Genomic DNA, 15,000 nt, shown 5'->3' with positions numbered 1-15,000 from the left:
CAGGTGTAGGAGTCTGCCCGGCTGGAGGCGAGGCAGCCCTTCAGTGACGGAAGCGCGGCCGTGGGAGGCGCTGACTCGCTATTGACAAACATACTGTTTTGAGATTGAGACAGGCACTAGTTTTTTGTCTTTATAACACCACAGGCGTCGCTTGCTGGCTGCGGGAGCTTTTCTCTCAACTGCCACAGTTGGATAATGCCAATGAACATGGACTTAGGGATTCTTAAAATGCTCGAGGCATAATTGTGACAGCGAGGGAAGGGGGAGGGGAGTCTTGAGATATAACATAGGGACGCAATAGTATGGGATTTCATAATTTGTGTCAAAAACTTAATGTGTGTGTGTGTGTGTGTGTGTGTGTGTGTGTGTGTGTGTGTGTGTGTGTGTGTGTGTGTGTGTGTGTGTGTGTGTGTGTGTGTGTGTGTGTGTGTGTGTGTGTGTGTGTGTGTGGGGGACAAGTTTGCATGCTCTCCGCCAGCCAACGCGCGAGCCTTCACAATGCCACTGGGGTGCGCCACACGCCGCACCTCCCCATAACCACAAAATCGCAAAACAAAACAAAGAAAGGGTAACAGATGGGTCAGGGGGAGCGTGTTGTGGCCACGCTCCGGACACACTCAGATCTTGTCTTTTGGGCGAGTTTTCCGGATCAAGACTTGACAACAACTACCACGATCATGATACGAGACAATGTAATGATTAACACACTTAATGTATGATTATCACTTTAGATCACCTAAAGAATTCGCATTTTTCCACCTACCAAAAAAAAGATAATAATAATAATAATAATAATAATAATAATAATAATAATAATAATAATAATAATAATGACAATAATGATATTAGTAAAACTGGAAGTTACCACATACGCACTTTTGAGATCACGTGACTTAGGCGAAATGGATGATTATCTATCGAAGAAGATTTGTACAACACTGACCAGCACCTCCGACCGCCCCCTCGGGTCGACGCCCCCGCCTGGCCGCGGCGAGAGGCTCCTCAACACCGCACACACTGAGCCGCCGAGGCACGACACACCACAATTCCAGATTCAATTTTACACGTGGCATTCACAGAAGCACTTGAGTAGTCCCTGGGGCTGTAGCTCCAAAGGGCTGCTGCCTGCGTGGGGCGCTGGCGAGGCGGGCACAGGCAACGGGCAGCAGGCAGGCAGCAGGCGGGGCATTGGCTTGTGAATCATGGTGTTGTTGTTGTTGTTGTTGTTGTTATTATGGGTGGTGGTGGTGGTGGTGGTGGTGGTGGTAGTGGTAATGGTGGTGGTGGTGGTGGTGGTGGTGGTGGTGGTGGTGGCGGTGGTGGTGGTAGCAGTAGTAGTAGGGATCAGAAGTAATGACTCAGTGACTAAGTTCCTCCGACCCTGGCTGGGGCAGAGGGATCCCTTGGGCCACGTCGCTCGCCGCCACAACTCACTCCAGGTCGTGGACAGCGCAGGTCCACATATTATTTAAAATGGTTTCATCACAGACAGACTATACAGAGCTAATTACAACAGGGTGCGGCGCACCGTGCCCGGGCCAGGCTGCTTCCGCCTCCTCCGTCGCCGCCGCCGCCGCCGCCGCCGTCGCCGCCGCCGCTGCCGCCGCCGCCGCGCCAGGGCTGTCTTTTCACTACAAGCTAAACACAGATTAATCTATCACAGCAACGAGCGCGGCAGCAATGGACTTGGCGATCCTCTGGCCGAACTTCTTGACGCCCTTGGGCTTAGCCTTCTCCTCATTTTTAGTATCCTCCCGCCGCTCCTCTGGGGACGAAAGGAAAGCAAGGGGTTAGGTTACCACAGTAGACTCAGTCAACATTTTACACATCATTGAATAACAAGGAACAAGTGGTTCACGAGAAAAGACAAGATGCACTCACCTGATCTGTGCGTGGCGGACTTGATGTAGCTCTGGTACTTGTTCGCCACATCGTCCGTAAACCGACACCTGTATTCTGTCATGACAGTGGCGAGATCGTCCTGTAATATAAAAACGTACACATGACACCCTCATGGTTCAGTAATGACATAATTAGATGTACAGGAAAAGATTGCATCCTACAGTTCCCCAAACCTGCAGCTTGTAGTGACTACTCAGAGAAGTAAATACTGAGTACTATGCCAGGCTGGATTGACAGTAATGTTCTTGTTGATCCCGGACACTGACGAAAATGGATTATTGTCAGAAAGAGAGAGAGAGAGAGAGAGAGAGAGAGAGAGAGAGAGAGAGAGAGAGAGAGAGAGAGAGAGAGAGAGAGAGAGAGAGAGAGAGAGAGAGAGAGAGAGAGAGAGAGAGAGAGACTGCCATTATTACAGAGTGAGGACAGACGCGACACTCACATAGGTAATGGGTCGAGACACGTTCTGGATGTACTTGTTGGACTCCGTGGGTGACCTCTGGGCCACCACCTGCCGCACCACCATGTTGATGTCAGCTGCGTTGTACCTGCGGGCAAGGGGAGGGTCACCACAGGGCCACTAAGAGACAAGCACTAGCTCCTAGTGTTCTTCAAGAGGTGCTGTAGGAACACACATACCCACAAACTTACCCTTCACTCTTGGCAACGAGGCACTTGAAATGGTCGTCAATAAGCGTGTGCGGCAGCGTCTGCAGGAACATACGAAACAGCTCCTCTCGCGCCTTCTCGCCAGGTAACTTAACGTGGATGTTGTATGTGAAGATCCTGCGTAAGTCATCCTCCAGGAGCCAGGGCTGATTGGTGGTGCCAAGGACCATGATACCGTCATTGAAGGCGTGTGGGTTCATGCCCGGCGGGTAGGCTGGGTTGAGGGTTGTGAGTGCTGCGTAGAGGAGACGATCATGGTGAGACAATGATTGAGTGACTGAATTAGGCGCTACAACATTTGTGCATAAGAATGATGCGGCGTGCTAAGGGGACCAATGGCTATGTACCACCCATGTGTAGCTTACTTTCCACACACGTGTCTGTTTGTCCTCTTATCTGTGACGTGACAAGGATGTTGATCCCTGACACACCAAAAACCTAAATATCCTGTGCAATTAATTGGCTGAATTTCACCTAAATACTGACATAAAGACTCTCTGGGAAATGACGACTGAGTGTCTCTAACATGTAGGGTGAATGAGTGAGAGATATGTGTGGGGAGGGAGCATAAAATACATCAAACTAAGAGCAGGAGGAGTGTGGTTAGGGTGAAGGCAAGACCCAGATTCATCAACTAACCTCGGATCTGATGCAGCAGCTCAATTTTGGCTTTCATCGCAGTCTCGCTCGATCGGTCGTAGCAGAGGGCGTCTACCTCGTCGAAGAGAATGACGGCAGGGCTGTGCATGCGAGCATGGTCGAACAGATAGCGGACGATTTTGGGCGCCTCGCTTGGCGGTTGAGTCGCTAGATAGGCCGTTGATATGCCGATTAGGATGGCGTCTTGAGCCTCCTTGGCAAGGGCACGTGCAAGGCAAGTCTTACCGGAGCCGACAGGCCCGAAGAGCAGCACTCCCTTACAAGTGCCCTGCGTCCCCTCGAATACCTCTGGGAAGGTCTCGCTCATGAAGAGGTTCTTGAGCGCATCCTTAGCGGTGTCGAGGCCCACCATAGACTGCCAGCCAAAGGTGGGCTTCTCGATCACGATAGGCAAGTGACCTCCCACGGCATATTGCGGCGGGGCGCGCACTTTGGGCTGCGCCTCATGAAGGTCGTTGTCCAGGTCGGACAGGTTGGCCGTCACATTGTGAGCATCGGAATGGTTGTCGGTATCAGAGTCTCGCATGGATTCAGTGGCGCTGGCAAGGTCGGTGATTGATGCACAGCTGGCGGACTCAAGAACGGGCGTGGACTCACTTCCTGTGGGGCTGAGGCGACCCAGCTTCTCAACCAGCACAGGCGAGGGCGTTTTCTTCCTAACGCTCTCAGTATCTGACTTGCCGTCCACTGCCTCGTCAGAACCTGGGACGGAGTCAGCACCGACACTTGCCTTGTCGTCCTCTTGATCCTCCTTAGGAGAGGGCACACGTGTGGGTTTCGGTGTCTCTTCGCGTGCCTCGGTCACGTCTGTCACGCCCTCTACACTTTCTTGCTTCTTTTCTGCTTCTTCCTTTTTAGGGGTGGCTGCAGGCTTGGTGGTTGCAGGTTTGGCGGTTTCAGGCTTGTTGGCCTCCTGTTTTGTCTCTGCAGGAGCAGATTTTGGGTCTTCCTTGTTGGGCTGAGAGATGTGAGTCTTCTCCAGCGCCGCCGCCGCAGCAGCAGCAGCAGCAGCAGCAGCAGCAGCGACGGCGGTGGCGGCGGCAGTGTTGTTGGGGTCTGCCGGGCGGTCTGTGGATGGGAGTGTCTTGGTGGAGTTAAGTGAGTCATCACCTACCAGGGTGACGCTGGAGGCGTCGGAGTTATCCAGCTTGGCAGCGGGCTTGTTGTTGAGTAATCCATTCACTACGGGAGCCAAAAGGCTGGCACCGGCCGCCACGCCCGCCAGGCCCAGTGGCACACCTGCCAGTGGGTCGACGCTTCTCACGGAGCCTCCACTCATGCTCGGCGCCATATTGGTGTGGTGCGAGGGGGGCGGCAGCTGTGGGTGCGCTGTAGGAGGGCTGAGCATGTCTGCGGCGTACTGCGGGTGTGTAAAGCCTAGAGGGGCGGGATGAGAGCCGTGGGCTGGATGTTGGGCGTGGGCAGGGTGCGGGACACTGGCGGGATGGTCCGGGTGCTGCATGTGAGCTGGGTGGGGGGCACCAGATCCCAGTAGTCTGGAAGCCATCATGCCGCCAACTGCCCCCACAGCCGCCGCGCCCGCTGCCACCGCCACAGCTGAGCCCATGCCACCTCGCTCGTCTAGATCATCGTCGTCTTCGTCATCGTCTTCGTCGTCCTCCTCGTCCTCTTCGTCGGAGAGAAGATCATCCTCGTGGTACTCACTGATATTGGCGCCGCCGCCAGCACCACCGCCGCCGTTGGCGAAGCCGTCCATAAGCGCACCAATACCGCCTGCGAAGGCCCCGGCAAGAGAGCCGGCCATCTCAGTGTTCATGGCAGGCAGGAAGGAAGGCATGTTGGAGAGGAAGCCACCTCCGGCTTCCATCGGGGAGCCCATGCCCCCGTTCATGGGCCCACTCATGGCGCCGCCCATGTCAGGTACGCCACCGGGCAAGGCCGCAGGGTTCATATTGAGCAGTCCCTGCAGAATGCTCATTGTCTGCATGGTGGGCAGCGACAGGTCGCCACCCTCGCCGCCACCGCCGCCTCCATAGGGGTTGGCCATCGCGTGGATGTTATGCTCGTGACCTCCACCATAATCGTAGTCATCATCGTCGTCGTCGTCATCATCATCCTCGTAATCGTCGTCATCATCCTCGACGTCGTCATCGTATGCTCCGCCTCCACCTTGAGGGAGGTTCTGGTGCATGTTGGCCAGCAGGGCCTCGAAAAGTTCCATGTCCATGTTCGGCGGATCCTGGAATACAAGAAAAACAGTGGTGAGTGACAGCCTTCGTGTGGATAGTAGTAGTAGTAGTAGTAGTAGTAGTAGTAGTAGTAGTAGTAGTAGTAGTAGTAGTAGTAGTAATAGTAGTAGTAGTAGTAGTAGTAATTATTGTTGTTGTTGTTGTATTAACAGCGGTAGAAGTAGTAATGGTTTATGAGAGGTGCTGGAGGGCGTGGGAGGCTCAGCAAAGGCTAGAGATTGGGGAGGACGGGGGGGGGGAGTGCAGAGAGGGAAGACAGGTTGGCGGGCCAGTTGATCGGTCGCTGGAGGAAGAAGAGGAGAGGAGGGAGAGAGAGGGGAGGGACGGGAGGGAAGGGCAGACGGTGCGGGTCAGTGGCCCTGCCCGCCGCCACAGTCATGCCCACTCTCCTCCTCCGCCTCTCCCAGGTACCGTTCTCAGCCCCCTACCTCTCTACCACCCGTCAACTGCAGAAAAAAAGTGCACCTGTCTCAAAACTTCACTTTCCAGGGCAAGTACTGACGCTACAATCTCTCATGACCACCAACACGATGCACAACAAACCAAACAGTTCCCCAACAACCCGAACAAACCAAAATTCCCTGATAAGCAGCGACGCAGGAGACAGTGATTGCAACTCATCACCGAACGCTTGGACGCAGAAGTAGGCCGGGGAAACGGCGGCGGGTGGGAGCGTGGTGTGGGTAGTTTTCGCTTATGCAACGAAGGAGTTAGTTAGTTAGAGTTAGTAGCTGTAGTAGTAACAGTAGCAGTGGTATTTAATTTAAGAGGTAAATAGGTCGTCAGCTGGCCACACAAGCATAACCGGTGCGCAGTGGCTCTCTCTTCCCTCTTCCCACTACTCTCTGCAGTTTACATAAACCCCACGCACTCACCAGCCTGCTCACCGCTGCAGCAGAAAGGAAACTATGTATGTATGTATGTATGTATGTATGTATGTATGTATGTATGTAGGCCTTGGTTTTCATTGGATCACCTCAGCTTTCCCTTCCCATGCCGCACATTCGTCGAAGGCGGAATATCTAAATCTCTCATGTGCCTTATTCTTTAAGCTGTGGCATAAAGTTTTTTCTTTTCCCTCATTCTAATCATGATCATTGACCGTGCGCGCGCCCCAGATAGATAGATAGATAGATAGATAGATAGATAGATAGAGAGAGAGAGAGAGAGAGAGAGAGAGAGAGAGAGAGAGAGAGAGAGAGAGAGAGAGAGAGAGAGAGAGAGAGAATGTCAGTCTTGTCTCCCCAAAATGGCCTCAAGCTGGAAACAGTTTACCTGAGAGAGCGTGAGTCCTTCTCCCCTCCCCCACAACTGGTAACGCCATGGCTCCTCACATCACCCCACACACACACACACACACACTTTTTTCCTCGTATACCTTACCCCCCTCAATAAAAAAAAGTAAAAATTGCTGAAAGCGGTGGTTGAGAATTGTGACGTCTAGTACATCTTTTCCTTTTTTTTTTGGTCACCACTTTCACTCCTTGTGTGTGTGTGTGTGTGTGTGTGTGTGTGTGTGTGTGTGTGTGTGTGTGTGTGTGTGTGTGTGTGTGTGTGTGTGTGTGTGTGTGTGTGTGTGTGACTGCGCGAAATCGTGTATATCCCTCACGCAATTCTATTATTTCCTTTAAAATGCGTCCCTTTCTTTTCCCTGGAACAAGATAAGTGAGAATGAAATAATATGAAATTAAAGTGAAAGAGCATAAATCGTCAAGCAAAGCCCATTCTCTCTCTCTCTCTCTCTCTCTCTCTCTCTCTCTCTCTCTCTCTCTCTCTCTCTCTCTCTCTCTCTCTCTCCAGAAAATTAATCACCGTCCATTATAAGGCAGTGGAGCGGGACTTTTCCTCCGCAGTCGTCCTCAAAGAAGGGAAATGGGATCCTCAAACCATCTGCCCGCCATGCCAGACCCTCGTTCGATACCCTCGCCAGGGACTTCGGCGGGCAAGGCTCTTTCCCTCTTTACTATAGGGAGAAGAGGGAGAGCGAGAGGGGTGAAGGGAGAAGTGAACGGAAAAGCGTAAACATATAAGACTTTAACGCAAACAAATATGGGTGAGGGGAGGAGAAGGAGAGGAAGAGAAGATGGCGATGGAGAAGGTGAGGAAGGGAGATTAAAAGGTCATCTGAGCGGGTCGGGAGGAGGCTTGAGGGAGAGAGGGAGGGAAGCAGGGAGAGGTGAGGAGGGGGAGTGGGGTATGCGGTATCCGGTTTCCTGTAGCTCAAGTCACCGACAGCGGCTTCGAATTCGTACGAGACACATTAGTTATTTTCATTCATGTCCTAATCAGGGGAGATTTTAGGGCGAGGATAGAGCAGGAGGAGGAGGAGGAGGAGGAGGAGGAGGAGGAGGAGGAGGAGGAGGAGGAGGAGGAGGAGGAGGAGGAGGAGGAGGAGGCAGTGATACGAAAGAATGTTATAAATATTGGTAAATATTGGTGCTTTCCACAAACATATCTGTTCATTTAACCATATCAGTTAAATGTTGAATAGGTAATAATCTTCTAATGGTTGCAGAGAAGTAGTACTGAATCAGCAATAACTTCACCACCACCACCATCGCCACCCCCACCAATAACAATAACAATAATACAAATAATATAATCTACAAGTAATAAAACATCAATGATCAATAAACTGGCGTCTCTCTCTCTCTCTCTCTCTCTCTCTCTCTCTCTCTCTCTCTCTCTCTCTCTCTCTCTCTCTCCCGTGTCATTATAACTCAATAAATGATCATAACTACCAGTTGGCAAGTGTTACCATCCCCTGACCCCTCCAAGATGATGGCGTGGTGTCATCCTCTTCCTCTCACCCCAACCTCTCTTTCTCCCTCTTTCCCTCCCTCCATCCCTCCCTGCCCTCCATCCGCCCCTTCACTTCCTGTCAATATGAAAACGCAATTAACAGGTATACACGCGCGACACATACGCACACCAAACAAGAAGAAGAAGAAGAAAAAAAGAATAAAAAGAAAAAGAAAAAGAAAACAATAATAATGAAATAATAATAATGAGTGATGAGAGTACATGAGGAAAGGAGAAGCGCAGGTCTTATGACAAATGAGAGAGAGAGAGAGAGAGAGAGAGAGAGAGAGAGAGAGAGAGAGAGAGAGAGAGAGAGAGAGAGAGAGAGAGAGAGAGAGAGAGAGAGAGAGAGAGAGAGTTATACCTCCTCCACCATGATGAGTGTATTAAATTGCATACACGCTGGTGACAGTGGCAAAGATAGGGTTACGCAGCCATGTGTGTGTGTGTGTGTGTGTGTGTGTGTGTGTGTGTGTGTGTGTGTGTGTGTGTGTGTGTGTGTGTGTGTGTGTGTGTGTGTGTGTGTGTGTGTGTGTGTGAGAGAGAGAGAGAGAGAGAGAGAGAGAGAGAGAGAGAGAGAGAGAATCTTAAAATTATCAAAATCTTGTTGAGGTTCAGTACGCGGCCGTCTGGACTCTCTCTCTCTCTCTCTCTCTCTCTCTCTCTCTCTCTCTCTCTCTCTCTCTCTCTCTCTCTCTCTCTCTCTCTCTCTCTCTCAGTTTACATACACTTTCTCAGCCCTTGAAGTCCATGGTCGTACAAGTGTGTGTGTGTGTGTGTGTGTGTGTGTGTGTGTGTGTGTGTGTGTGTGTGCGTGCGTGTGTGGCAGAATCGTGGCCACACACTAACCACCATTCCTGATTATTGTTGTGAATCACCACCACCACCACCACCGCCTTGACACACACCTTGACACCCACACACACACACACACCTTGACACCCACAGCAGGCATGCCATTTGCATAGCATTCATTCCTCGCTATGTTACTATGGACACAAAAGGTCCTAATACAATAATTACCCATCTCTCTCTCTCTCTCTCTCTCTCTCTCTCTCTCAAGGCCAAGAATTTACACCCCTATATGGACTTCCTTGCACCACACCATCTCTCTCTCTCTCTCTCTCTCTCTCTCTCTCTCTCTCTCTCTCTCTCTCTCTCACACACACACACACACAGTTTGCCATCCATACCACTCCTCTTCCTCTTCCTTCCCTCCTCACCACTTCATCTCTTCCTCCTCCCCCTGGTGACGTAACAAGCGCCACAAACAAAGGGGCATCGTTAGGGGGCAATTATACCTATGGAGATACGACTAATTGCCTTCTGATGGCTGGGGAGACTCGTGTAATGTTATAGTTTACTGTCCATTCCTCCTCTACTTTTTCCCCCTCCTCCATCATTTTTTTCTTTAATATATGTTTATACTCCACTTATGATTTTTGTTTAGCCATTGTTACTTATATTATTTTCTGCTGCTGTTTTAATTTTCGAATGAGTGGTTATTGTTATTAAGGTTAAGTTTCTTCTCCATCGTCATTCTGATCAACCTCTCGCTCCGATTTCCATAAACTTCTTAGAGGAGTAAGCACAAATTATCCCCCTCTCTCTCTCTCTCTCTCTCTCTCTCTCTCTCTCTCTCTCTCTCTCTCTCTCTGACCCACCAAGTTCACTCCTCCTGCTCCCAACGCACCACCAGGCACCATAACTCACGTCAGACTGGAGGGAACACAGGCGAGAGAAGAGAGGGAGGGGAAGGAATGGGAGGAGAGTGGGAGAATAAGAGAGGGAGGGTAGAGGGAATGAATACTCAAATTTCGATTTCAAGACACCATTACACAAAGTCGTCCATAAATCAGACAAAAAATAAAGGAAACCAATGTAAGTAGTGTTATGAAGAGAACACAGGAATACGACCTAGCAGTGCACAGAGCGAGGCGGTGCACTGTTGTTTTTTGTTCCTGTCTCAAAACATGTCCAGCACTTACTCTTTGTAGATTAGGGAAAACATTTGTTCTCACTTGGGTGAACAAAGACTAAATAATAAGTAAATAAATAAGCAAAACTAAACTACCTTCATTGTTACTAAATAAAGCATGAGCTGTATATCAAGGAGGTTTCGTCTCTCTCTCTCTCTCTCTCTCTCTCTCTCTCTCTCTCTCTCTCTCTCTCTCTCTCTCTCTCTCTCTCTCTCATTAGTGATACGTGGAGTGACTAGTGACTCATCCCTTGTCTTGCGGTAGAATCATAGAATCTCATGATGATGACAATGATGATGATGATGAAAATGGCCACATGCTTCTCTTCTTCCTCCTCTATGTTGGCCATGTAGTCTTGCCTCGCTTCCTGTGTCCTCTGCAACTAGCTCTTCCTCCTCCTCACGCACGGTTGAGGAGTTGCCTCTCTGCTCCTTTTCCTTCTACACGCTCGCCATGACGGAAGGGGAGGGAGGGAACGCAAATATCTGGAGCTAACACACGGCAAAGCACGCATGACACAACTCAACGCCTGGAAGATGGCCGCGTGTGTGTGTGTGTGTGTGTGTGTGTGTGTGTGTGTGTGTGTGTGTGTGTGTGTGTGTGTGTGTGTGTGTGTGTGTGTGTAAGGCCAGCAGGAACCTTATGCACAGGGTACGAATTAACTAGCCAAGGCCATCCTACTCTCTTGTACCTATGATCTGATGATGATGATACGCGGAAAGGAGAGAGAGAGAGAGAGAGAGAGAGAGAGAGAGAGAGAGAGAGAGAGAGAGAGAGAGAGAGAGAGAGAGAGAGAGAGAGAGAGAGAGAGAGAGAGAGAGAGAGAGAGAGGAAACAGGGGCGGAAGGAGAACAGTGGGAGGATCGCACAAGCACACATGAAGAACAGGAAACAGGTAACAGACTGCTTATTGGCCAGTGAGGTTACCTGGGGGGAGAGAGAGAGAGAGAGAGAGAGAGAGAGAGAGAGAGAGAGAGAGAGAGAGAGAGAGAGAGAGAGAGAGAGAGATGAAGGGGATGAGAAGGGATGGGAAAGAAGCATTAGGAGAAAGAAGTGAGGAGTAACCGGCAAGGGGGAGGGTGTGTGTAGTGTGTGTGCGCGCGGGGGAGCAGTCACCCACCTTTGTTCACCTGCCCACCTACGCACCTACGTACAGACCCACGCGGGCCTTCGTCACCTAGACCAGACACAAAAACTTGTCTCAAGCATATGCCTCCTTTCCCCATCCGGTCCTCCAGCTCTTCCTCCCTTACTTTCAGAATTATCGTTGAGAGAGAGAGAGAGAGAGAGAGAGAGAGAGAGAGAGAGAGAGAGAGAGAGAGAGAGAGAGAGAGAGAGAGAGAGAGAGAGAGAGAGTTGGAAAGTTAGGATGCAGGGTTGACGAAATGAGGGACGGAGGGACGGAGGGAGGAAAGGAGATATGGAGAAGTCTCATACTTCCTCCAAGAGTAAAGTTACACCAAAGTTTCTTAAATGTTAAAAGGTAATATCCTCCCCTATATCATCTCTCTCTCTCTCTCTCTCTCTCTCTCTCTCTCTCTCTCTCTCTCCTTTCCTCCCTACCAGCATTCCTCCACGTCAAGCTACCTGCTTACCCTCATCTCTACTTACCTACTGACCACTGACATCGATCCGTCAACCACACCACGATAAACCAGAACGAGAAGAACTACTCTGCTGAGCTGAGCTAAGACACAAACTTTATTTCAATACAAACATTTTATTTAAATATAATTGTGTTTCTGTGGATGTCTATACAAATGCATCGGTCAGGGCTTTGTTCTCTCTTTAGGATTAGTTTCAAAGGTCCCAGATATGATTAGAAAGTTTCTCGTAATTATTCTTCTGTCAAGGATGAAGGTTATTTGTTAAGCATCACTATAGCCACAAAAAAAAAAAAAATCTTTTAAACTAGCCACTAACCTTTTTAAAACTAGCCAGCTGGAGACAGAAATATTTCAGGAAGGGATGTTTGATGACAGTTTTTTCACACAAAGTCCTCTTACATTAACTTCTAAATGATTTCCCTTGCAAAACCCGACTATTATTCACTGAGTTTGGCTTGGCATCCCTTACACTGACTAGTCTTTTGTTGTCTGTTTGTCGGTCTCTCGTTACCTTCCCACACCCACACTCACACACACCCACACTCACTCACTCCCTCCCGCTCATTCGTCCACCACGATCAACTTTCCCCGCCACTCAGGGTCAGATAAGCGAGCCCCTCCCTCACCCCCCTCATTCTGACCTTTACTGACCTCCCCATCCTCCCTCTTCCTCCTTCCCGAACTCTGCTAGTTCTCTTCTCTTCCATCCTCTCTCTCTATTAAACCTAATTTCTTTGAACTGAATAGTCTCCTCACTTCTATAGAGGTGAGGAGAAGAAGGAGGAGGAGGAGGAGTGTGGGAAGCGTTGGTAAGAAGTGAAGAAAGCAGGGATGTGGAGGAAGGAAGAAAATGAGAAGAGGAAGAGGAGAATAAGGTAACGTGAGACACTCTTAAGATGGGAGAGAAAGAGAGATGAGACAAAGGATGAAGGAGCAACGAGAGAGAGAGAGAGAGAGAGAGAGAGAGAGAGAGAGAGAGAGAGAGAGAGAGAGAGAGAGAGAGAGAGAGAGAGAGAGAGAGAGAGAGAGAGAGAGAGAGACTAGAGAACGAATCCACTTTAATATTTTCTCATAATTTATAGTTTTCAATCAACTTCACTTCTATTATTCTTTTGTATGTTTTTTTTTTTTTCGTGCGATTTAGATTCGAATTTTCTGTTTGACGAAGAGGAGGAAGAGGAGGAGTACATCAAGGCTATCAACACCACTCAAGGCAGTATTCACACACACACACACACACACACACACACACACACACACACACACACACACACACACACACACACACACATTTATCGAAATTTCCTCTTTGCTCACTACCCAAAGTACTGACCTATTAGAGAGAGAGAGAGAGAGAGAGAGAGAGAGAGAGAGAGAGAGAGAGAGAGAGAGAGAGAGAGAGAGAGAGAGAGAGAGAGAGAGAGAGAGGCGATGCATATGGATAATGGAAGCGGTGTATACATGAATACAATAACCCGGTTTGTAGGCATTTGGACACAATGGCCAGTGAGAGAGGGAGAGGGACACAGAGGAAGTTAGACCATAGCCTCTCTTTCTCTAATTTCCCTCTCCGTTCTCTCGCAGTCCCCCCCTTTTTTTTGCTAAACTCTTTATCTCCATTCCCCCTCCTCCCTATTTCTCTTTTCTGATATTAAGAGAGAGAGAGAGAGAGAGAGAGAGAGAGAGAGAGAGAGAGAGAGAGAGAGAGAGAGAGAGAGAGAGAGAGAGAGAGAGAGAGAGAGAGACCAACTTTCACATGGCAACACTGCACACTTACGTGGCAACGCCTCAACACGAGTGTATGAAAACAAAACCACTGGTAAAAAATGACGATGAGTTACGGCGACGTACAAAACACTTTCAGGTGAGAGCAAGCAAGCGAGCGAGCTAGCGAGCGCGCGCAACAGAGAGAGAGAGAGAGAGAGAGAGAGAGAGAGAGAGAGAGAGAGAGAGAGAGAGAGAGAGAGAGAGAGAGAGAGAGAGAGAGAGAGAGAGAGAGAGAGAGCGGAATAGCAAAATGGAAGAAAATTACTCAAATACGACATACTCAGAGCGTAACTTCCCTCCACTCTCTTCCTCCTCCCTTCCCTCCGCCCAGCTCTCACTCTTCCCTCCTACACCCTCCCGCAGGCATTTCCTCTAATAACGGGTCTATCTGCCTCCACCTCCAACACTCTGGGAGCAAATGAAAATAATACATGATATGTACCAAGGGACATTTACCTCCACACACTTACCTGTGGAGCTGGAGGGGGAGGAGGAGGAGGAGGAGGAGGAGGAGGAGGAGGAGGAGGAGGAGGAGGAGGAGGAGGAGGAGGAGGAGGAGGAGGAGGAGGAGGAGGAGTGACGTAAGCAGAGTAATTCATGATAATTCAGATACTTAGTGAAGGTAATGGTGGGACACCTGCCTGGCGGACCCCGACCTGTGTGTGTGTGTGTGTGTGTGTGTGTGTGTGTGTGTGTGTGTGTGTGTGTGTGTGTGTGTGTGTGTGTGTGTGTGTGTGTGTGTTGCACGTGGGAGGAGTGGTAAGAAGTAGTGTTTCACCACACACACACACACACACACACACACACACACACACACACACACACACACACACACACACACACACACACAGTCAATAAGACAAAGTTTCAAAATACGTGACTCGTGAATAGCACCTGCCACCTAGCCAGCCCAGCTCGCACACGTCTGTCTGCCACTGCCAAAACATCAGTCAGGGTGTGCGTCTCGCCTGCAGCCACACCCACACTCACACACCACTGGACGACACTCGGTAACTACACGTTATATTCACTCGCTTTAAGAAAAATGTTTAGAAGCGGAAGAGTTGTACGTAAGATGTTTAATACTGCATTGCATACTAAGTTATAATACTCGTGTAGTGTATTCATTGTGGGCCACAGCAGGCTGACTGGCAATACTTCTGATCTTTTAACACTCCCTATTGTAAGAACTGCATTCATCACAAGAGCAGTCAAGGGATAAGCTCGGCTATAACTAATGCCCTCTACTAACAGTGCATTCATTCTCTCTTGATGTTTTCATAACGCATCGCACTCGAGAGAGACTCCTCTTTAGTGCCATAAAAAAGTAAAAAAAGAAAAAAATACAATTGCATTATCCGTACAGTTCTTCATATTATTACATGCTTAGAATACTATCCTCTCCTC

At 49.5% G+C, this 15,000-nt stretch overlaps 1 protein-coding gene across 2 annotated transcripts in view; it reads right to left on the bottom strand.

The window, feature by feature from the left end:
* The window catches only part of LOC135089193 (uncharacterized), a 32,957-nt gene that overhangs the window by 1,774 nt on the left and 16,183 nt on the right, over positions 1-15,000 (bottom strand). For both annotated transcript variants that reach the window (XM_063984517.1, XM_063984518.1), the window contains exons 2-6: positions 3,208-5,428; positions 2,551-2,803; positions 2,342-2,447; positions 1,882-1,981; positions 1-1,765 (exon numbers count right to left, since the gene is read on the bottom strand). The exon at positions 1-1,765 is cut by the window's left edge and continues 1,774 nt beyond it. In XM_063984517.1, the coding sequence (XP_063840587.1) occupies positions 1,650-1,765; positions 1,882-1,981; positions 2,342-2,447; positions 2,551-2,803; positions 3,208-5,428 (2,796 nt within the window). In that variant the 3' untranslated portion in view covers positions 1-1,649. The remainder of the gene's footprint in view (positions 1,766-1,881; positions 1,982-2,341; positions 2,448-2,550; positions 2,804-3,207; positions 5,429-15,000) is intronic.

Source organism: Scylla paramamosain, chromosome 32 (assembly GCF_035594125.1).
Source record: "Scylla paramamosain isolate STU-SP2022 chromosome 32, ASM3559412v1, whole genome shotgun sequence".
Classification (NCBI taxonomy): domain Eukaryota; kingdom Metazoa; phylum Arthropoda; class Malacostraca; order Decapoda; family Portunidae; genus Scylla; species Scylla paramamosain.
This window is presented reverse-complemented; position numbering and strand designations above follow the sequence as displayed.